Source organism: Stegodyphus dumicola, chromosome 3 (genome assembly GCF_044657685.1).
Source record: "Stegodyphus dumicola isolate Sdum_Otavi_A_Nest chromosome 3, ASM4465768v1".
NCBI classification, from domain to species: Eukaryota; Metazoa; Arthropoda; class Arachnida; order Araneae; family Eresidae; genus Stegodyphus; species Stegodyphus dumicola.
The window spans coordinates 119,406,148-119,431,815 of NC_140770.1; the positions used below are offsets into that span (position 1 = coordinate 119,406,148).

At 33.5% G+C, this 25,668-nt stretch overlaps 1 protein-coding gene across 2 annotated transcripts in view; it reads left to right on the forward strand.

Moving 5' to 3' along the window:
• Nucleotides 1-25,668, forward strand: part of LOC118189903 (solute carrier family 41 member 1-like) — a 140,068-nt gene that overhangs the window by 92,376 nt on the left and 22,024 nt on the right. The window contains exons 10-11 of one of the 2 annotated variants that reach the window (XM_035360616.2): nt 2,567-2,701; nt 6,222-6,263. In XM_035360616.2, the coding sequence (XP_035216507.1) occupies nt 2,567-2,701; nt 6,222-6,241 (155 nt within the window). In that variant the 3' untranslated portion in view covers nt 6,242-6,263. The remainder of the gene's footprint in view (nt 1-2,566; nt 2,702-6,221; nt 6,264-25,668) is intronic. The other variant, XM_035360611.2, reaches the window with a different exon arrangement.

The following is a 25,668-nucleotide window of genomic DNA, read 5'->3' on the forward strand; positions in this document are numbered from 1 at the left end:
GGCCGGAAGTAGTAAGTTGAAGTTAAGAATTTGACAAGAAAGGAACTTTAACTTAAAATTTAACTGTTAATAACATAATCCTTACAAGGGAGCTGTGATAAAATAGTGTTTGGAAACCACTGGATTATATGGTTATTTCATACCAAACTCAAAATATCTCGTAATTGTTTTGAACAGTGAATGTGACTGCAAGATGTTACTCCTCAGTAGAAAAGAAATTGAACCTAAAACTCCATTACAGATCAATGGAGAAAATTTATTTCCAAGCCTAAGAGTAGCACTTCAACTACTTCTTACTATTTTATTATCGAATGAACGTTCGCTCTATAAACGAAGCTATGAACGTTCGTTCAGCAAATTAAAATAAATTTGGACATATTTACAATCAACAATGGTACAAGATCCCCTAAGTCATCTAGAATTTTTAAATGTGGAAAGAGAAAATTTTGAAATGATAGACTTTGATAAAGTAATTTATAAATTTGCTTCATCCAGCGCAAGAAAAATGTATACATAATTAATTGCATTAAAGTATTATAATATTAAATTATTATTAATAAATATATCTACTTATCTATAATATATATTAAACTTTTTATTGTTTAAAAATTGTACTTTTTTAAAAAAGAATTATATAAATATGTAAAATAAATAATATTTTCTTATTACGAATATATTCTATACATTATATTACCGTAAGAGTTTTTTTTTTTTTTTTTTTTTGAGGGAGGGGGCGCCAGAAAGGTATCTTGCCCCGGGCACCAGTTATGCTCACTACGCCACTGCTTAAATCTTGTAATATAGTTTAGTTCTGCATAGTTTTTTCTTCTCTCATTGTAAACTAGTTGTGTAAATTGAACTGTTATTTAAAATTTAAAAAAAAAAAAAAAATATTTTCCATGGTTCAGGTAATGCTTATTCTCTATTAATAAATACTGCATTTCTCATATTTTAAAGTACAAGTCTAATTTTTAAAGTTATGCAATTGTGTATAATGTAATTAGACAGGTGCTTATTTTCTTCCCTTAAAATGTGCTTGAAAAGTGCTTATAGGTACTTATTTTTTTAACTAAAATGTGGCTATGAACCCTGTTAGATTCTGTATTGGATTATTTAAATCATCAGTACATAAACTAGAAATGGATTTAATTCTGTTGTTAGTGTATTTTCTGTTAAATGTAACACTTTTCAAATTATTGTTGCTTAATAATAAAAACTGTATTCTTTAATTTGTGTTTGAGTCCTAGTTATAATAAAGATAGTGATGCAGTCAAATCTTTAATCTGGACTCGTCGGGATTTCGGCGATTCCGGATTATCGGTTTTTCCGGATTATAGATCATCAGTTTAAATCTGGTAAGATGGCATGCAGAAATTATAAAATAAAAAATATGAAACCATAATTTATGAATTAAAGAGCAATTATGATCTAAAGGGTATTAAAATTTGCAAAAAAAAGCTTAATTATTAAAATTATTAAATTATTAAAAAGCTTAATATTTATTTGTTTACTTTATTAAACATTTCTTTCAATGTGCGCATGCGTAAAGCATACGTTACGCATAGTCGAAATTAGAAAATTGCAACCAGAAAACTATTTGATGTATATACGTGATATTTATAATGACGAGGAATTTGATTTAAATCATATCAAAGATGGAGTACATCGAAATGAAATACTACATTTAGTAAGGAATTATAAGCCGAATAAAATAAAAATATCTGCTCTGAAGATAAGGATAGTGCTGACAGATCAACTGTTCATTGCGCACGGTGACATACCCCCCCCCCCAGAGCAGCGTGAAATTGATAAACATATTTCGGAATGGTTAGAGAATCAAAGGATCTGCCTGACATTTTTTGCAGCAACTCCACTTTTTTTTTTTTTTTATGGACATTGGAACATGCTTTCGCTTTGTAGATCCTTTGGTAGCTCCAGAATTGGAAATTCTTTTTGACATAATCGAAAGTTCAAGCTTACTTTTATAAAATTGCTCTAACAGTCTGCAAAAAATAATAAGCCGGATCCAATTAGAAGATTAGGAACAATGTAGGCTGCAACATTAACTGAAATATATAATTAGATAATTTTAGCTTAGCTTGTACTGTCCGTTATACATTAAACGCGCATGCGTAAATGTATTATGCACATGTGTAGACGCATTATACGCATGCGTAAAGGTATGCGCATTATGGGTTAATGCATGCACAAAACGTTTGTAGCTTTGAGGTCCGGATTATAGATCATTCCGGATTAAAGACTTTTGACTGTTGTAGAATAATACAACCTTTTAAGTGGGTTGTCATCTCAGATTTAGTGTTTTTTTAGTACACCAAAAACTAACAAATTTGAATAATAGAATGTTCCTTTAAAATGAAAATCTTAAGTTGCTAACAAAACATAATGTGTTGGAAATAGTAAAACTGTTGAAAGTTTGTCATTATTAAACTGAAGTAAAAATTTGAATGAAGGAAGATTTTAGTTTGCTATCTCAAAACATGTTTATCTTATTTTAATTTTAAAATTTGAAGGAAAAAATTTTGAAGTATATCTTGATTATATGTAGGTGTTGGTGGAAATTTAGTTGCAGTGCAGTCTAGTCGAATTTCAACTTATCTTCATCAGAAATCTGAGATGGGAACACTTCCACTGACAGATCCCAAAATTTGCATCAATCCTTTTACCGCTTTCTTTGGAAAAGGTACTGATTTAAATTTTCTTCATACATTTTTTTATGTAATATTATTGCTTGAATATATGTAATTTAGATGTGGTCTATATCTGTATGCAAGTATTTCAATTACGTGTTGTAAGCAAAAATAGTTTTATATGTATAAAGTTATATATCGTAAGCATTTGAACAATGTAAAAATACCATATTCTAATAGTGTGTTTAATTTATTGACCTAGAAACAAATGTAAACAAGCTATTTATTCAATATACAGTATTCTACATGTTAATGCTATGTGAAATATTTTATATTATGTTCAGAATAAGTTTTAGATAGTTGTAATTTATGGTGATATATTCATGTTTTATGCAGAGTGCTAATTGGTTGCTGTTTCTCGTTACCTTTATTTAATTTTAAATTCTCAATATGTAATTTTTATAAAATATGGAACTGTAATGAGTTCTTGAAATTGCAACTATCTTATACAATAAACTAGATGTAAGAAGCATTTTTGCCTTGTTATTGATTGATATTTGTAGGTTGGGCTTCCCATTCTTTACATATACAGGTTTTTCCCAGTTTACTGAACTAAAATATACTTTAGAAACAGTCAGCCAAAATTTTATTTTAAAAAAATCATTCATTAATTAGTGCAGGGGGAATTTTGAATATTTTTTACCCCTATTAAAAGCTGCTTCTGAATCATGCCAACTAATACATGAAACCTAAACTAATACTAAAAGCATGAATAATATGGTAAACACACATTCTACTGAAATAAAATTATAATGTGCAGTATAATTTGTTTCTAAAATTTGGAATATAACAAGCATATTTGAAGATTTTTGTAAGAAGTGATAGTGATGACATGCCAAACTGTGTTTTGGAAATTTGATAATGGGAGGAGGAGGTGAAAGGAGGAACATCATTTATTGATATTTTAAGTGGACAAACTAATTTAATCAGTTCACTAAGACTACAATTTCTGTGTCAGAGAGAGAGGATGAGCTTGCTTCATTTATTGATGTTTAATTTGTATCCAGAAAATCACTTTTTAAGATTTCTGTATCTTGCCTCATTATTAGTCAAGGTTTTATCATATGCTCTAGTTGATTCAAGACACTTGAAATGCAACAGTATACTGGACATTTAAACTGATACTTTTACTTTAATATGCAGTTTTTTTAATGTAATGAAAATATCCTCACAAAACTATTTTAAACATATTTATTGTTTCATAATTGTTTACAAGTTGCATTCTTAAAAGCCATTGCATAAAACAAATCCCGATTATCTCTTTTTTAATAGTAACAAAATCTCATTAGAATTTGAGTACTGAAAAAAAGATTAAAGTGAGGTCTGATGTAAGAGTTAAATGGTATTAAGTGAACTTTAGTAATGTGGAGATACTGGTGCCTTGGGGGCTTTTTGGGCATTGTAATAAACTGCAAACTTTTTTTTTTGGAGGGGGGAAGAGTGATAAAATTTTATGCATTTCAAATGCATCATTTTAAATGAGACTTCAGTTAAAAAAAATTATTTGAAATTTTTATTTATGGATCTTTTCTTGTTAAAAGATGGAAGTGGTCATATTAATACAAGTTCAGATCTGCTAGTTGGCTTTTGTTTGTATGTGTGTGTGTTTATTGATTGCTAGTTAAAGATGTCATTTACTAAGTAAGGATTTGAAAATTAACTATATTTTGGAAACTTTTTTTAAAAAAAGCTGACATTTTCAAAAAGTAATAGTAACTTTTACAGTTTATAGATTTCAGTATGACTAGTATGTAAAAAATATTAGACAGTTTACAAGAAGAAGTAATCTTTCACGGGAAGTAGAAGGCTGACACTTGGTGAGCTCAGTCTGTGATACAGGCCCTTATGCGAACCACTAGAAATATAGCTTTCTGTTTAGAAAATGAATCGTAACTCTTGTCCATGTCACTAATTGGCTGATTTACCATGCAAGTATATATCCTTCCTCTAATAAATAACATTTTTTTGCAAAAATAAACTTTTGCTTTCGAAAATAAAAAGGTAAGTACACAAAATTTAAGCAATGAAAGCAACATAAGCAAAGCATAATAGAACTCCTTATAATAACTCCAAAAGACCCTACAACAGTAGCAAACAAACAAAAAAAAAATGAAGGGATATCAACAATGTGAATGTTTATATCACATAGCGAGTTAGAGACCAGCTCTGTTTGTTTACATTGTGCTTTGCCTCTGCCCCTGCAGCAGCTGACATCAACTTCATACAGAATGTGATCAAACTGAAGGTCAGAATCCTAAAACTATATTCAGTTGAAAAGAATTGACACAGGATACCATCTAGTGGTCTTTAAAATCTCTTTCAGCTTAAAATGCATATATGCATCGCCTAACCCTTGCGTTAGTTCTCAGGTGATGTGTGGGTGGGACGCCTGGCTGTGAGAGACATTTGTGGGGAATGCATATACCCGTCCTGAAAGGGTTAAAGGTGCAGCAGTGCAGAATTTATTTATGTGGTAGTCTAAAAATGATTGTTTAATATGCTACAGTGAATCTAGGCTGAGAATCATCCGAGTGCTGTGAATAAATGTCCAGAGAGAAAGGTTAAATTTGACTTTTTAAAATAATATTAATTGTGATTGTTAAGTGTGATTATAATCATAATTTTTTACATGTTGTTGAATATTATATGGCTGTCTGTATGGGTGATTATATGAGTACATTTTCCCTAACTCAAAAAATGAAGTATATAATCTTGCAATCATTTCAAGAATTTAGAATATTCTGATAATGATGCTAAGTAAAACCACTACTCTGTAACTTTCCGTTAGCAACTAATGAAAATATATGAAATCTTAATTTGAAATAAGGCTCATAATCTGAAATTATGTTATTAATAATTGTTCAATGATTTCTCACTTAAAAAAGACCCCTTCATGTTAAGGTAAAATTGGCTGATATTAAGTATAAAAGGAACGATTACTTAGAGTAGAGGAAAGGTAAATAAATTCAAAAGAATTATATCATTTAAAGTATATTTAATATTCATATGAATATTTATAAAGAAAGATCAAAGCAAGTGAAAACTTTTAACTATATTTGTCCTTGTTAAAGCAGTGTTGGTATATCAGCTTCCTTTTCATTCTCACTCTGTTAATTTTATTCTTGCACATCTTTCTGTATTAGCAGGTATGAGTAATATTCAATATTACTAACTATTGTATTTTATTGTTATATATGCATTCATCAATTTGTAGGTTTTATTTTGGGTAATAGTGTTTATGGAGGACTAATTATGCAGTATTTAGAAACATGATTTTCTCAAATGTAATTAAGCACAATTTATAGGCAGATATGTTAGAATTTATGTTTGGGTCAATAAATTATATGCAGTATTTGTACTTACATTATCTTTCATATTATGTATGCTAAAAAAGAGTAAAAGTTGAAAACTTTTTAATTACTTGCTTAAAAAAAGTAGTGAACTGGCCTTAAGTAAATTCTGTATAGGCCAGTTTTTCTTTTAACTGTGCATTATATCTTCCTGGCTTTACAGGTCTCAGCAAAGTGGATTAAGGTCATCGATCTAAATTTGCTGGTAATTCTCGCTCTCATTCACTTTGCTTGATGCAATATCCTGGTTTTCCTGAAGTTAATGGTTTTCCTTTAGTTCTAGCTATTTTCCCTCTCTCACACTTGTTTTCCCAGAAGCTTCTGTAATGTTTGTCTTGTATTCCCTTTTTTTATTTTTCCAGTGCTATCTTTCAAAACATATTTATTCCCTTAAGAATTCCTGGCCTGTTTATGAAATACCTAATTTTAAATTTACATAGATTTTTTAAAATTTGATATCCAGTATAAATCTAGAAAATTTAAATATAACTATATTTTGTAAAAATTATCTTATATTTTTCACTCTTTGTGTTCAGTTGTAACTAGGCTATTTTAATCCATCCTACATATCTGAAATTTTGAAAACCTTAAAATTAAAGCTTGCATAATTGTGAAAAGCTGATGCTTGCAAATAATATTCAGATTGAAATTTTTTGAAAAGCAGAAATTTTAATTGCTACGTGTAGCAGCATGTATCTCATTATAACGTTAAGTTTTCAAAAATAGATCTGTATGTTTAAGTAATGATGGCATACAGGTGCATTTATTGCATCAATTGAATATTGAGATTTATGACTAAATTTTTGAATTTTTATAGTACTTTAATATTAAATTGAGAAAAACTGCAAATGCAGTGTTATGTTTAGTGCACTATTGGCTGAAGTTGATAACTAGAGCTATTTAGGAAAGATTAGAGTTTGGAGTGGTAAAAATAACTGAATTAGCATGACTTCTTTTCTCACATTTTCCCATCTTAAAATAGCTTTCTGTAATGATATAGTATGCAATCTAGTACCGTAATTTCCGGAAGAAACACTGCAGCGTTTACGTGTTTAAAACTTGAATTTTCAGCGGGTTTGGCATTTCTACCCATGCGGTGTTTAGGTGCACTAAAAATAAAATAGTTCCTATGATGGTCATTGTACATAGTTTGGATGGCCTTGTCATTGTGCATAAGACTGGTGCTGTTCCCACACAAAAGACCACTCAGTTGCTTTTTGCGAACGTTATTTTGTTTACATTCTTTCTCTTCAACAGACCTACATGCCTTATTCACCCTAAACGAGATCTCAGAACAATAATATTTTTCCCCCTTTCAAATCGACATTCTCATCAGTTTGAATAGTCTCTCTCCTCTGCCATTCGATGAATATTCCAGGACCCATCCTCTCCCCACCCCTGCCTTTTCTGCAATTTTTTTCAAAGGCGGACACGACTACACCTGCCTCGCGTATTTTTCCCTTTCAGCATGAATGGATTTTTCTTGGCATTTTGCCAGATACAGATCCCATCAGTTTGGGTACAAGTACTTGTTGGATAGTTTTTAAGTAAGAAGGGAGTGGAAAATTTTTCAAAATGTCCCTAAACGGCACAAAAGCTATACTGCTGATTTTAAGCTTAATGTAATTTCACGTGCTGAACAAATTGGAAATCGAGCAGCAGCTTGAGAGTTTGAAGTGGACGACAGATGTATTCGACGTTGGAGAACTGAAAAAGAACTTCTTAAAAATATGCCACAACAGAAACGAGCCCAAAGAAGTGGTACTGTAAAGTGGCCAAATCTAGAGGACGACCTTGCAAACTGGATAAAGGAGCAACGAGGAAAGGGAATGGCAATTTCGACTGTAAAAATTCGCTTACAAGCAAAATTTATAGCAAAACGAATGAACATAAATGATTTCAAACGAGGTGTAGCAGATTTATGAAAAGAAAAAATATTTCTGTGCGTACTAGAACAACAGTTGGGTAACAATTACCGATGGACCGGCAGGATAAAAAGTCTTCTTTTCTAAAATATGTGACAGCTATTATTGACAAAGAAAAAAAAAAAAAAAAAAAAACCACACTTCTTCAGTCACAGATAATAAATATGGATGAAACGCCGTTAGCTTTCGACTCTCCTGCAAACAGAACTGTTAATGAAACTGGTGCAAAAACTGTATCTGTATTTATGATGGAGCATGAAAGATTTACATGTGTGTTAGCTTGGGCCGCAAACGGTGACAAGCTAAAGGCCGATGATCATTTTTAAACGAAAGACTATTCCGAAGGAAGGTTTTCCTAATGACATAATTATTTGTGCAAATGAGAATGGCTAGATGTGCGAAACAATCATGCATGAGTGGCTACAAAAAGTTTGGCAGTGTCGTATGGGATCTTTTTTCCAACCAAAGGGGTTATTGATAATGGATTCCATTTCTTTTGAGTCAATGAAAACCAGATGTCAAAAATTGTCTACGACCGAAGCAATAATTCCTGGTGGTTTGACAAAAATCTTACAATCGTTATATTTGTCAGGTAATAAATCCTTCAAAGCTGAAGTCTGAAGGGGTGGGAGAGTTGGATGAGTGAAGGATTGCATACGTAAACCAAAAGCGGTAAAATGCGTAGAGCATCTTATGAAGAAATTGCAAAGTGGGCAGGAAGTGGGTGGAAATCGGTAGAAACATCATCAATAATAGCAGGGTTTAAAGAAGCTGAAATTATATCCTTAGATTAAGAGACTGTAAACCAAGAGGATGAATGTGACGACCTGGAAGACTTAGATCAGGATTTACTAAATCTTTTTAATTCAGATAGTGAAGAATCAGATTTTGATGGCTTCATATGATGTATAGTTTGCTGTAATTCATAAGTAAAATTTAAAATTTCCTTTTGTCATCCAAATTTAATATTTCGTTGTTGCAACATTTTTTATAATATTGTCTGAGTATTACAAATATGGACTTTTTTAGTGGGTAAATATAAGTATATACGTGAAGGTAAATATGTTTTCCTCATTTCTTACCTTTAATTTATTTTTGAGTTATGGTTTCATTTCATGCATTTTTCTTAACTGGTATGTCATATATCAGGAAATAGGTCGAATTTTTGCATCTATACGGCCCACGCCGATCTCACGCACAGTTTAATCTATTGTGGCATTTCTGTGTAATTTTAATTTTTTCCCCGCCATTTTTCTCGAGTGCGGCATTTACGCTGATGCGGCCTTTCTTCCGGAAATTACGGTGTGTGTTTTCAAGTTATTTATTTATCAGATGCCTTCACTAAAATGCTGTTTTTATATATAGGAGAAAATGCAAATGATTAAGAATACATATCTGAAAATTATTCCATTTATTAATTTAATAACCTATTAATATGCTTCTGTGAGATAATGTATAAGCTCTTGTGTTTTGGTACTCCACATGCTGTGCAAAATCTCTAGCTTCAGATTTCCCAGCATGATTCAGTTGTTTGTGTTTTAGTACTGTTTGCAGGATTGAAAATAAATTTGTCTATCTTGCAGATGGTATTAATACTTATGGTACTGTAAGAAATGATAAAACAACAACCAATTTAAGTCATCATCTAGAAAATAAGTAACTAAAAATGGTAGATCACGTACTACATCAATATTGGTGATTGTAATACCAGACTAAAAATAAATGACGGATATTGGATTTTTTTAACCATTGTACCAGAATACTGATATTAGGAATTTTCTAAGAAAGGTACAAAAACACAGCTGTTTCTTTGTCACAGTTATAAGTTTTATACAAAAAACACAAACTATAAAAATGTAAACAATTATGCCATGTACAAATATAAAATAAAGAAACAAATGTTATAAATGAACAAATATTAATAAAGAGCAGTACATTTTTTAACATTAGGAACAAAATATAATATAAATAAACCATTACAGTATTACAATAAACCAAAAGAACAAAGCACTTAAATATCGCAAACATATTTTAGTATAATCTGTTATATAATATCTATTAATGGGAGGGAATTTATTAACTGCATGCTTTCATCAAAAACACAATGTGTACTGCAGGCCTGGAATATATTTTTGTGCACGAATTACATGCAGTTGAAAATGCTATCTAATTCATGCTGTTTGGTGGTTAATATTGAGCAATATGTTTTTTCAATCTTTGCTTTGAAGTCCTTCATCATCTAACAACTTAGTATCTCATTTGACAGTTTTGGATAAATCTACTATTATTTGTATTATCGTTAGCTTTATTAACCTACATTCTAGTTTTCAATGGATTAAATGCATTCAGAACTGGTGATAGCTTGGTAAAATTTATTTTCCATACAGAAATAAAGTTCTGGAACTTTACACAAAAATACTTGTACAACTCTTCTCAGTACGACAAAGTACAACCAGTAGTTAACACTTCAAACTGCTAAGAAGGCTAAACAGAACACAATGCAAAGTGCAGCTAACGAGAGAGGATTGCACGGAGATCTCTTAATACTTCAAACTATACTCCGAATAAAAACCTAAGAACTGATGCTCTCTCTGGGCTTGTATTGTTTTCTCCCTGCTGCTGAGAAATCTCTAGTACCTGTCATTTCTCAAAATTACTACAAGGCATATATGGTTGAAGTTATATATAAGAACCGGATGTAGCTACAGTTACATACAGGGATCAACTACAGTTATTCATTACCAGTACCAGTTACAGTTATATGCGAACCTGAACCAAATATCGCCTAATGGTTGCCAAGATTGCCAGCTAATTAACAGCAAAAATAAATCACCAAACCCATAGCAACCTTGGCGATACCTTACCATTTTAGTGAGGTAACCATTTACCTCAATTGTTAAATTTACCCCGTGCAATCCTATTTACCAAGAAGAGCTTCGGTTTCATTAGTTCATTCTTGTTATATTATACAAAATTGGTAACATTGCCTGTTCTCAAGAACTGCACATCCCGGGCAGTCCTGTCCAGCCATACATAAAACATAGGAAAAATTATTGCAATACTAAAATAATAGCTTCAATAAGTAATATACAGCAAATAAAATAATATCAATAAATGAATACAAAAAATGTATAAATTTACGAATTTATGTACACAAAGGACCATGTTTTTGGTATACTACAAGGGCTAGTCAATGAATAATGAATTAGTGAATATTGCACAAAAAGTATGGTACATAGAAAAGTGCAGATAGGTCAGAAATGGAAAGTCAGGTGTAGCCTAACGATTGATGTGCATTTCTCTCACCAGATGCCATTATGTGTCCAGTAGGAAGTGAGAAAAGGACGATAACAGCAACAGCCATGTCCAGTCATTTCGTTTTTGAAAGCGATTCGGAATGGAGGCATCCAAAGCAGAGCAGCATGAAGTTGTGTGTCTTTTGACAGCGGAAGGTGGAGGAGGGTGTGAAATTCATAGACGAATGAAAAGGATCTATGGAGAGTACTGTATGTCATGGGAAAGTGTTCAGGAGTGGCACAAGCACTTCCGCAAAGGATGCATATCGATCAGTGATGGCCCACGGAGTGGAGCACCGAATTGTGTTGCAGAAGAGCATGTTTAGAAGCTTATAAAGAAAGACCGTCATCTAACAGTAGACGGCATTTTTGTATCATTGTGGCTTAAAGCCGGTTCACGGAATCAACAAGGACAGGTTGAAGTTCTGTTAAGTGTTCGCAAAATGGGTCCCACATTATTTGGCACCAGAACAAGAGGGATGTCACATGGCCATGTCTCTGCAAGCACTGAAGCATTACAATGATGATGGGGGACAAATTCGTTTCAGCAATTGTTACCGGCAACTTTTAGCCCGAGTCAAAACACCAGAGTCTTTAGTGGAAGCACACAGATTCACCTCCACCAAAAAAATTCAAGACTTCCACACCAGTGCCTGCAAGATACTGCTTTCGTTCTTCTTCGAACATTAAGAGACCGTTTCTTAACAATTTCCTGAAGCATGGAGCTACAGTCAATGCTCAGCATTATTGTGAAATATTATTGAAGCTCAGGAATGAAATCAAATTGAAACATCCTGGTAAACTTTCTCGTTGTGTCATCCTGTTGCACGACAATGCTAAACCACGCACAGCCAACACAACAAAGGAATGACTGCAGAAGATTAAGTGGGAAGTCCTGCAACAACACCCCCCCCCATAGTCCAGATCTGCAGTGAACTCAAAAAAGCACTGCAGGGACACCAATATCAAATGGATAATGAAGTCAAGGAGTGCGTGAGCAATTGGTTCAAATAGCAACCAAAGGATTTCTACAAGTACGGCATTATCCAACTGATGTCACAATGGGATAAATGCCTAAGCACCTACAGACAATACTTTTGAATTTTATTAAAAAATTACTATGAAATTGCTTCTGAATTGTTATTTATTGACTGCTCCTAATATTTATATTATACAGTATGGGGACTATGTACTATAGCAATAGTAAAGGATGGCCTGTCATAATGAATGATTTTAGGTGGAATTTGATGAGTTACAGATGCAAATTATGTCATTCAGCCTGCTTATGACTGTATAAGGACTGTCTCAGGGTGACTGTAGTTTAGGAGAGAGTCATTTTCATTGAATCTGATTCCATTCGATAACCACACCTTGTGACCTTCCTTGAATCAATGTCCTGTAGCTGTCATGTCATATCGGGTCCTTCATTTTCTCCATCACCAGGTTGACTCGCTCTCACACAAAACTGCACATTACCTCAAACCATGCCTAGAGATCTTGAATGTACTCCTTAGGTGATTAAAGGTGCATCCAGAGGCCGACCAAACAACTGATTACAAGGCAGATGAAGGTCATGATTGAAGAGCATCTGATGGGAAATAGGCATAGTCTCATGGACAGCATTGCTATAGGCCAAAAAGAATTGTGGTAACTTCTGGTTCCAGTCTTGTTTGTTTCTCGAAATTATCAATGATAGTTTGTTAAGGATGCTTCGAATAAACCTCTCTACCATGCCGTCTGATTACGTATGCAAAGCTGTTGTTTACGTTTTATAGATGTCGATCCTTGCAGAGTTCTTTGATTACAGCCAAGTTAAAATTTCTTCCTTGATCAAAATGCAGCTGAAGAGGCACTCCGAACCAGGAATCCATTTCTGTGTCATAACCTCTACTACTGTGACAGCATCTTGATCAGGGCTAGGATATGCTTCAGGCTACTTTGTTAAGTAATCAGTAACATGGAGAGTGTATTGTTGCCATCAGCAAATCATAGCAAAGGTCCCAGTATATCCAAGGTGACACATTCAAAATATTCTTCAACATTGCATCTCTCCTTGGGTCTGTTTCCTCAGTTCTTATGAACTGTACAAGTACTCACAAGATTGGCACGAGTCCTGCCAGGTAGATTTCTTATTTGAAAATTCCATTAAGTCCGTTATGGGTTTAATGTCAGTCTTCCAACTGATCTATCCCGACTTCTTCATAACTTCATGTTTCTGGGTCAGACAGTGTTGAATTCATAACTTCATGTATGACCGGATTAAGTTGTTAATATTTCTCTTCAATCATGGAAAATTATCATCAGCTTTAGTGTGCCACTGGTTTCATGTGATAATCCCTCCTGATGGCAGACAGTTATATCGTATTCCTGAGACTCAGTGGCTATTTGGCCTTCAGGATTCATGAAATTTAATAGCCAGGTCAACAGTGTGTGATCTTTGTGAAGCAAGAATTTTCTGCCATAGAGATAATGTTGGAAATATTCTATGGCTTTAATTAAGGTATGTAACTCTTTTCTGGTGAAACTGAATTCCTCTTCAGTTTAGATAGACACTCGCTGCAGTAAGCCATAGCATGTTCTTGACCATTTATTTCTTGGACAAAACAGCACCGAAACTTTCATTACTCACATCCGTGTCAAGATTAAATGGTTTGTTGAAATGAGGTTATGCTAGGATTGTCGCAAATATTAAAGACCTTCTTCAGTTTGTGAAATGCATTCTTAGATTAGTTTAGGGGGGTGAAGGGGTCTTGTGATTGTAGAAAGTCCTATTGTAGGTACACTACCAGACATTGAAAATGCAACACCGAGAAGGAGTGGTCAGAAAGTGATGAAACTCGGCAGACAGAGAGACAACTGTGTACAATAAGTGATTTTTATTTTGAAATTACAATGCGTAATACAGAGTGAGAACAGCATCGGCACAATAGGTTGTAGGACCACCTTGGACTGTGATACACGGAACAACATACTAGGTACAGAGTCAACGAGACTATGGATGCTGTACTGAGAAATGCTCTCCGTTCCCTGTCAGCAGTTTGTCTTCTGAATGCAGCAGTGTCAGTGTCTGTGTCTGCAAGTGGTGTCTAATCACATCCCAAATGTGTTTGATTGGTAAGAGGTTAAGAGAGAAAAGACCAGGAAGGCATCTGTACACCTTGCAAAGCATGGTGGCTTATGTAAACAGTGTGTGTGATCGGGCATTATCCTGCTGGTAAAAGGCATTGGCCACTCCCTGAAGGTAAGGGAGTGTTACTGGCCACAGCACATCATCCATGCATCCCTGGGCCTTCATAGTGCCCTGAATACGAACTCGAGAGGTGACCTGGAATTGTGCTCCAAACCATGATGGGGCATCGCCAAGCGATGGGACATTCCACAGTTGCTGCCAGAATGGACCTGTCTCCACACTGATGCCACACTTGTATGCAGAGACTATCATTGGAGAAACAGAAGCAAGACTCATCTGAGAATACGACCCTGTGCCCTTCTGTCATCCGCATCACTTGAGCCCGCTAACATTGCAGATGCTGCCGTCTATGATGTAGGATGAATGGCAGTTTTTTAACAAACGTCACAAGTGCAGGCCCCTAGCCACCAATCGACGGAAAATAGTTCTGATCGATATGAGAACGGCCAAGGTGTTTTGAACATGTTGCAGAATCGAGGAAGAAGTGGCTTTTGGGTGTGCTGCTTGTTGGCAGAAGTGTCTATCCATGCGGTGCTGATGGCACTGTGGCTGCACCAGCACCCCTCAAACGTGCCATATTTTTCTTGTTCCAGCCGTCAACGCCACAGCCTGTGCACTGTGGACACATCTAGATGTGTGTCAGCTGACATTTGCCATAAGGACTGACCTGCACTTCTCAGTCCGATCACCATGCCCCTCGTAAAACCATCCGTCTGCTGGAACTGCTTCCGTTGATGACGGCTTGGCATTCTCTGCTGTTACATGCATCATCTAAGACAAGAACAAATTTTCTAGGATGATTTCCCTAGCAGAAATAACAGCATGAAAATTCAACATTCTGCAGGTTCCTTCCCTTATATTTTCTTCAACATGTGTGGGAGAGCTGTGCATTTCACATCATTGGCACAACTCGGTGACGTGTGTCTACCTTGAAATTTACATAATTTTCAGGCAACTCCTTCTTGGTATCGCATTTTCAATGTCAGGTAGTGTACAAAGCCCCAGAAAACTTCTTAGCTGATGGACATTTTTGGAACACCTCCAATGTGTAACTGCCGATACTTTTTATGAATCCGTACACAAACCTTCATCAGAGATGACACACAAGTTCTGTCTGAACAATTTACATGTAATAGAATTTAACATTAGATTGGCTTCCTTCAGTCTCTGAAGCACTTTCTTAATATTTTCTAAATGCTCTTAAAACTTTTCCCATCTATAATGATGTCATCCAAATGTATCACACAGGTTTCGTACAAAAGTTTGTTTGGCTATATTGGATTATGGCAAAGCACGCCAGGGCTCTCTGCCTACTGAGAGAAGGATGCCTTAAGGGAGGACTTTCTAAGGGAAACTGGCTCCTATACATGTTACACATGTATGTTTCAGTGGCCAGCCCATTTGTCTGGATTCAAACCCAGGTCAGAACCCCCAGTGTTTAGCTACTGCTTCGTAGGAAAGATAAGCTTATCTTTATGAAGTGTTCAAAAATTGCCATTTCATTACACCAAATGGCATCACCTTGAACTTCCTTAGTGGTAGTAAATGTTGTCTTTTACTTGATCATCAGGTTTATCTCTACCTGACTATATCCACTCTTTAAATCATGAGTTGAAAACCACTTTCTTCCATAAAGAGCATCCAAAATGTCGTTAATTGTAAGAAGAGGGTAGTTGTTTTTCTTTGTGAGCTCGATCAACTGGCAATATTTAATGCAAAATCTAGTCAAACCATCTTTCTTTTGGACCAAGATAACAGGAGAAGCCCAGGGACTTATTTTCCATATCAATTGTGTGCTGAGCCAAACTGGTTTAACCTGTGTCGAAAGATGTGCTGGAGGAAACATATTCTTCAATGACACACTTTGCTTTGCAGCTGTCCTTTCTACATCGCTTAGTTGAGCACTCTGCAATTTGCTCTCTGAAGACAGAAATTGGCAGACTGTTGGTTCATTCAATGTGGATCACTGAAGTACATGCTGCAACCACTTCCCCTTTCCTAATAATTTTCACTTTATCACCGAATTTGGCAATTGTCACCAGAATGACTATCTTTAATAAGTTGCCAAGTGCCGAGGCTATTAGTACTCCTTTCAGGCATTTGCATTTCTTGGGATATTCCATTCAGTTATGGGAAATTTTTTTCAACTATGGATCCAGGAAGTAAAAATTCTATTCTTTCTGGTATTTTGATATCTTCAGCTACGATTTGATGCACAGATTCAACTCCAAACAGGGTTATGTCCTCAGAGGCAGAATGCATTTTGTTATTTTTAAAATCCAACGAAAAATTGTATTTCCTTCAAAAGTCTAATCCAAGTCTACAGGGGTGTGTAATATTTGTCACATATGCCGTTTGATGGTAGGCAGATGTTGATTTTATCACTGGACACAGTCTGAAGGGTAGAGCAGGCTGGCATCCAGATGAGTTTACTTTTCATTTGTGGCAAATCTTTTTGGATGATGGTAACATTGGCTCCTCTATCAATTGATGGTCATAATGCAAAAAACTCCATTTATATGTCCCGGGATGAGATCATTACTGCCGTCACTCAGTGCAAAAATTAGAAGCGCTTTAAAGTAGGGCTTCTCAGTATCTGGCTACCTTCGTCCCGCAAGATGGCCAATAATTTGTTTCCTGTCTCCTAGTAGGTGAGCAGGCTTAGCTTCCTTGCACTTTAGAGTCACAGTTACATCACACTACTATAGAATTGGTTTGTTACCATTCCTAGTTCATTCAAGGCATTGAATTGCCTAATTAAATCCTCTAAACAAGATAGGCATCCTCGAATTCCATGGCATAAAGTGCTTTTTAGATCTTTAGCATCTGCCATTTTGACTTTCTGTATCTCAGGATCCTGGATGCCATTGATGAAGTACTGCAGGGACAGTAGTTCCAACTTTTTTGTCAGGCAGTCCAAAAAGGCAAGATTAGTTAGCCATGTAATTCTTCTGGAGTATTTCCATGGGCTTCTGTTGGCGAGGTTTCAACTAAAGCTTGCTTTAGAATCTTCTCCCCAAAGTGCACTTCTAATGCACCAGATGGAGCTTTAAAATCTAGCCTGTTATTTTTGTACAGTGTTTGAAGGATATCCACTGCATCTGCTCTCGGAAAAATGGCGAGATGACAGGCCTTAATTTTGGAATCCCATTTATTTGTATTTGCCACTATAGAGAATCTTGTAGACTTGCCTGGAGGTCTTTCATCATAAGTGGATACCTTTACAGTTGGTCGAGAAGACGTAGGTAGAAATTTAAAACCATCAGAATTGCTTCCTACTGTAACTACAGATTTCTTTAAGCTCTCAACTTTCTTGGTGACAGCAAAAACTGCCATCAGTTATTGTACGACAGCAGAAACTCTGTCTCCGATTTGTTGTTCAGCAATGGAAACTCTTTCTTCAGTTTCTCCAGGTTTATTTTCAACCTATACTGCCTTCCACAGCCTCGACTTTGTTTTTTTTTTTTTTTTTTGTTATGATGATAATTTCTTTCTTCATTTCTTTATGACCTGCTTCAATCTTTCCTTGACTTGATTTGATGGCCCATTCCATCTTTTTTGGACAACTTTCATTTCTTCTTGTGCCGCTTTCTTCTCTTCTTTAACTGACTTAATGGCTCCTTCCATCTTATCTTGAACTGTATCTCTTCCGTACTTACATCTTTTTCGTAACTTTCATCTCTTCCATACCTATTTCAGACCAGCTTTATCTTAGTTAATGGACTTGATGACCACTTCCATCTTTTCTTGGATTGCAGCAAAAGCTGTCACCACCTGTCTTAGATGCTCTTGTAACTGGCATTCAATTTCACTTCTGACGCCAAATATTATTACCTATATTTGGCTTCATAATGAATTGAATGCACATAGAACTGATGATGGCTTGATATTTCTTTTTTTCTCCTGAAGAAACACTTTATGTTGTAAAACATTTTATAGCCTCGAAATTTCACAACAAATTAATAAAAATAGAGATCAAAATGATTCTTCTTACCTCGTATCCAGCGTAGCATCAAGCGAGATCATACCTAATTAACTTGTAATCCAAAATAGGTGTAGACGGAAATTGTAAGGTCACAAAACACATTCTTTATTAATACATGAAAAATAGATAAAAATTCGTTAGTATTCCAAATACATATTGAAAAAGGAGTTATATTATAGAGAGTGTCATATCACTGTCCTTTCCTAAAGGAGTGAGAAAAGTAATTGTAAAGAATAAGAGAGTTACACAGTTAACTCTTTTGCAGGGTTTCCACTTCATACAGTTTATCGTGCTATATGCGACAGTCCATCACTATATACATACCAACACTTTACAGCCAGAAACTTTGCACAAAATACTTGTACAGCTCTTCTCAGTGTGAGAAAGCACAATCACCACTTTATTATTACTAAGAATGTTAAGCACAATGCAGTGCAAAGCTCATCTAGTAAGTCTTGCACGAATATCTCTCAATACTTCAAACTCAACTGTTAACTAAAAATTGAGAACCGATGCTGTCATGAGGCTTATAGTCCACCAGTGTTTGAGCGGTCGCTGAACACTGGTAGTTTGATTTGAGATTTGAATCCTGCGAACGGGCTGGATGCTTGGGCATTTTCATGGTTTTCCCCATGCGAGCCACTTTTCCTTAGAAAGTCATCCATGAAAGCATTCCTACCCTTAAGCAAATAGCTCTCGAGTGCTTTGCCATAATCAACTATGGCAAATGTCAATATGGCAAATAATCAATTTTGCCATAATCAACTAAGCCAACCTTTGGGCTTATATATTTTTGCCATGGCAGCTGGGAAGTCTCTAGCACTGTTTATTTCTTGAAATTACTGAAACTGTCATAAAGTTATCTATAAAAGCCAGATACATTTACATATAGGGATTAACTGCAGTTATTCAATTAGAGTACCAATTACAGTTACACAGGTACTGGACCAAAAATGTCAAGAGAAATTAGCTGCCAAAACCACCACCAGCTTGGCATTATCTTGCCTATTTAGTGAGACTGTCAGTTACCTCAGTATTAAATAAACTTGCCCCTGTAAACTTATTTTCTGGCAAAGGTTCACTTTTAGGCTGTTTATGTTGCATTAAATTGTTTATGTTGCAAAATTTGTAATAGTATATTGTATTGTTAATATACTTTGTATTACTGCTTTTTATTTATATCTAATTGTATTTTCTTTTTCAAGAAAAAATTCTTTTCCGGTATTAACATAAATATCATGTTCAACAAATTCCTCTGGATAGTTTTGTGTTTGCTTTTTGTTTTTTGTGGAAATTTATGATGAACTTAATTAAATTTCTTTATTTTCTGTTTCTAAAGTCATAATAATTGTATAGCCACCTTCAAATATTTTGTAGTTCACTAGGCTCTTCTCTATGCCAATTTTCAATGTACTGTTATAATTCTTCAGATAGTAGTGTGTCCTGCCTTTTAAGTGATTTCAGGATAAAATTTAATGTTGCATTTGCTGTTAATAAATTGTAGTCCTTCTGACAAAATGTCTCAGAAGCCAGCTTTATTGGAAGCATAGCTGATAAAGTTTTAGATGTTGAGTTAAATATTCTACGAGGAAAATTAATTTGTAAATTTAAGTTGATACTTTCTGAATTGTACTTTTAATTTCAAAAATCATTCCATCATTAAGAGCAAACTCTAACAGTATGTTTTAGAATCTGACAGTATAAGTTCTGTTTTTGTTGAAGTAAGTATGTATTTTTGTAAAATGACATTTTTAGTAGGGGAACATATCAATTAACTTTAAAAATATGTATTGTTTATAGCTAATACTGAAAATATCGGTATTTACATTAGCAAATATCGGTTTCATAAATTGCAAAATAGCACGAAATACTGGTATTCTGCACACCAGTGCATTGGTATTGCAATTGCTAATCGTTAACTAGTTTTCTATATTTTTCATTTTTATAAGAAGGTAACTAATGAGAATTTACAATTTATAAACTTGGAAAAATAATTTACTTAAATACAATAAGACTTAATATTTTAAATGAAATTAAAAAAAAAAAAAAAAAATCTAAATAATTAATACTTTTATCTAGATACAAAATTCTAATATTAAATTTTCAAAATCTCAGTTTGTAAATGCATTTATTAAATACAAGGATTTAAATAACTCTGTTTCTGTTACATGCTGCTGCAATTTGAAATTTGTGTCATTTTATTTTGCTGGAGTCTTCAAAGTATGTTGTTATTTATCGCTAAACTTTATAAATTGTGATACTTACGGATTGCTGTATTTCTTAATTTTCTGCTATATAAATGAAAAATTTAATACGTTAAATGAAATAAAAATTAAAAATATCATTCTTTTTAAATATTTATTTTTATGTTTACAAGAACATTTATTTTTTACTTCAAAAATAAAACTTCTTGAAAAAGGTTATGCTTAATTGCCATCACATTAGTGATAATAACAGCATAATGTTAGTATGCATTTATCCACTGGCATAATTTTTATCAATATTTACTCATGTTTGTTTGGTGAGGAATGTTCCTTATTCCTGAGTACAGTTCATTTTTCTCCCTGTTCATCTACTTTACAGTTGTGAAGAGGGATTAATCTTCATATAGATCTATTACATTGTTTAATACATTAAGGGATTCAATTTAAGTAATCAACATGACGTCTTATAAAAATTGTCAGATTGCGTTGAAATGTTTTCCTTCTTTTTATCTTCTAGCTTATAGTTCTCTGTAAAACTGGGGGGGGGGATCTTCCTTATTCATATCACTGAAATTTACATGCCTGTTGCACACAATAGTAGACCCTAAATGTATGTATTTTATCTAAAATATATTACTGAATAAATTTTTCCCAGCATTTATACTGTGGGAGTTATAAATTTGTTAAAACTGTATATAAAGTTTGATAGTTAATTTGTTTGGTTAGAGACTTAAACACTTTTTATAAATATTTTATGAGTTTTTTTACTTTTAAATTTCAATTAAAATTTTTAATTCTGAGTTTTATATAGCAGTGTCCACTGGAGAACTCAAGTTCAGATTTTATTAATTGGATATTTTTCAATAGTAATGCAGTCATAATTTTATTTTCCTCAGACGGCATTAATAAATTTAAAATACTACTTTTAATAAAATTATTGCAAGTAATATAGCTACATAACCTTTTATCTTTGTCGGATACTCCTTTTTCTAAGAATTGTTTAATTATAGAAAGAGCTTATTAGAATCGAGCTAAAATTTATATAATACATGTTGTTTTAGGTCTTTTAATTTTGATATTATTTACATCCATCATTTTTATGTGCCATCCTTTGAGTTATTAGAATATTGTAAAGTTAACTATTATCTTTATATTTTTCGGCATTAATATATTTTAAATGCTTCTTTTTTCTAACATGGAGAAGTACAGATTGTTTAATTGACAAATTCAAGAATAACAACTGTTTGATAGAATTATTCTGTTAGGAACCATGCAAGGATACCATTACAAACACCAATACATTTTCTTCTATTCTCAGCAGTGGGATTTATATAAATAGTCAATTATAATTTGTTAATTTTTACGAGTAGAGTAATTTTTTAAGAACCTTAATTTTAGGATGTTATGTTAAGGTACATCAATATGATAATTTAACACATCATAATTATCGATAAGGTAATGAGTCTTTTACACCTAAGTGAAACTTATTTTAAATAAATGAAAGTTTGTTCATGAAATGCTAAAAATATGGGAGAACTGTGTTTGTTTTATGTGTCCACTTTATAATTTAAAAATTTCATTATGAACATTTCTTATTTTCATTTTTGTTTGCTAAGGCTTCTGAATTGCTAAGGTAAGCTTTTAAATTTTCATGTTTCATAAAGTTCTAATGAATGTTAGATGCAACACGTAGTTTGATCATGAATTCAGTTCTGTGTTAAATATATTTTGCAAGTTTTTTGTTAGTCCGTTGGATATTTACTGTTTCTTGTTTTATTGCATATAATTTTAAGAGCATTTTTGCTTTGGAGTACAATTTCAGTTTTTGGTTTTTGTAATTTAGCCTTTCATGGTGTGTATTTTCTTCAGTGACATCACTTATAATGTTATAATAAATTTTCTGTGAAGTACAATTGAAAAATACATTAGTTAATAACATTCTTTCTGAAATTAATAATGAGAAATTGCAAAGAGCTGTAACAAATTAGCATAGAAAATAATTTAAACTAATTTTTTAATGTTATAATCAAATGTATTTTTGGTGTATTAGAAATATGATCGTATGAAACTCAAGCAATAATCCCAGTCTTTTAAGTTTTCTATAATATGCCACTGAAGTTATATTTTTGTACGCTAGAGCATCTTAAAATTTTTAAATGTGATTAGCACGGAATTAATATTGTAAGGAGCGAAGTGAAAGAAAATTTTAAACAAGTTGCTTCTGTAATAAATTTGAGAAATTTAAGTACTTTGGAAAAAAATTAAATATCATTCTAAGTGTTTTTGATTCCTATAATGTTGATGAAAATTCATTATATCATTTTACTTTCGTAGAATTTGGAGTTAAATTTATTTGAGATGCAAAGTGAGACTATTCTTAAAATTTTTCTATTCTATTCTATGAGACTATTCTTCAAATTTTAAAGAATATTCTTAAACTTTTTATGAAGGAGCTTTATAAATATGCAAAGGATTTAGCCATTTCTTAGCCTTGATTTAAATTGTAAAACATTGATAAATTCAAGATTCTAGATTATTTTGTAATCAGCTGATTAGAATGTATGTTTTATCACCTATAATTTACATAGTATTTTTTAATATTTCCAGTGCACAGAAAGCATAAAGTTTGTGTATTTGAGAACATAAAATATTTTTCACTGGCTATTTAATATTAACTTTTTGATTATCTAATTTTAGGTGATCAGATAAAAGTGTGCCATTTTTATATATAATTATTCATAATGCATAAATAATGAGCACTTAATTTTTTTAAAATTACTATTGTGATATTTCCTTTAGATTTTTCAACAAACTTGCGCACTTACTAAAGTGTAATAGTTTTTTCCTTTTGCATTTTTATTTTAATATGGCTAAGAAGGAGATTCGAAATGCGAATAAATTATATGCTGAGTTTCATATGTTTTTTGAATGAAGCATTCTTCAAGGAGCATTATTGAAATGTGAATTTCATTTTTGATTTTGTATAATTTGATTGCTATGTATAAGCACTTGAATGTACAGTAATTAGTATCATTTATAAAGTTTAGTTTATATGTTCTGTCAATATTATGTTATTGTTAAATCTTTGTTTTATTTCGTCTACTATAGACACTATTTTTTATTATACTGTAGCTTTATATGATTTATGAAGTTTCATGTAAAATTACTTCTGAGTGAAGATGTGAACAGATTTGAGCAGGCAAGACACTGAAAATTTTACCATTATATCGCTTTGTTAAACAGTTTGTCACAGTGTAGGTAAAGGAATAGAATACTGGTTTCGCAAACAGAAATGGCATGGAAAAAGCATTATGGAAAAATATCTATGAAAATTCTAATTTTAAGCACTTATTGAAAATTCCAGAGATAAGAGCTTTAACTTGTTCAATGAAGTTGCCACTGGTATTAATCCTAACCTCTAGATGACTGTGAGAACAGGCACATTTTATAATCTTAGGAGACAAATTTTAAAATGCATAGAATGTTTTCAGCAAACATTTATTATTACAGGCAATTTTATTAGTAATGGTTTTAACTGCATTGCATATTTAGTGAAGGATTGCAGTTTTGTGAATCTGTAGGTCACTAACAGAGGTAGCATGATTAAAAAAAAAGTTATCCTCAAGCTGGTTCTGAATGTGTGTGTTGATGCAGAGTATTCTTGGAACATGTATCATTTTCTTGCTACCTAGATATTGGCCAGAATGGTCTAGACATCAAGAAATCTAATGTATTGAAATGGAGAGATTGTTGTCAATGAATTGCTGTGCATGATGAATTGAATCACAGCTATAGCTGCTTTAAACATGTAAAATGCAATGTAGTAAAAAAATTACACTTAGGAATTACCCAAGTTTAAAAAAAAGTTGTTTAAAGAAAGTTAGAAAGGGAGAATATATATATATTGTTACGAAATGTACAGGTGCGATGAGATAGCTTCCCCACGAAGCAGTTTTAGGGTTGCCATAAAATAGCAAGGAAGGTAAGGTTGCCACATTTGGTGATAAATTGCCCATTTGGCGAAGAAATGGCGATATACCATGGACGGATGGAGAACCTTCTGGAACGAATTCTTACCGGTTTAGCCCGGAATGTTCTCGAACACAAGCCGAAAGCTATATAAACCCTGCTGGTCCGCAGTCAGTGTGTGTGTGCCCGCCAAGCCAGCTGATAGAGAGTGTACCTCGTCGAGAGGACGAGAGTGTGTGCCTCCCATAGAGTGCGAGATAGTCAGTAACGAGTTGGTGTCTCGTCTAGTCACACCTTGCAGAGTCGATCGAATTGACAGCAAGGCAGCGAGTGCCGAGTGGGTCATTGAGTTCATCGGAAAGTCTCGTAGTGTATCGCGGTTAGTGCATCGTCGAGAGAGCGTATTGAGCTCCGGAACGACTGAACTGAAGAGTCGGGAGCTGTGCTCTGTGTGTCATCGAATGCATCCTGAGTTATAGCGTGGAGAGTCTCGAGAGTACGTGGAGTTCCGAGCACGACCAAGCAGAATCGGGAGCTGTACTCTAGTGCCTTGCCACAAAGCTGTCTCCACCGTGATAGCCTGATAACCTGGAGGCTGTGTCGCTGATAGTGTCAGCGTGTTTATAATAGTTCATTGACGACTGTAAAAACATGTTTTGGAGCTGTCTTGACAATACTGGCCAATAAAATGTGTTTCAATACTTCATCAAGTGTCGTCATTATTCACTCCAAATCCTCACAAACTCTGTACGAACATGAAGGTAGAAAATGACGTAACAACTGGTGTCAGAAGGAGAAGAAAATAACGTAACAATAAAGGGAAGCTAAAGAAAATTAATTTATTTCTGTAGTGATGTAGTTGTTGAAATACTTAAAATACAACGGGGGAAAATGAGTAAATTTTTTCTTAGAAAGGGAAAAGAAGCTAATATTACAAAAGTACAAGGGAGTTCGCTTAATATATAAATATAAGCTGTTATACAATTTTAAAAAAATGAATTCAAATTGCCAATTTATGCAAGCAACAAGTGGTCAAACATT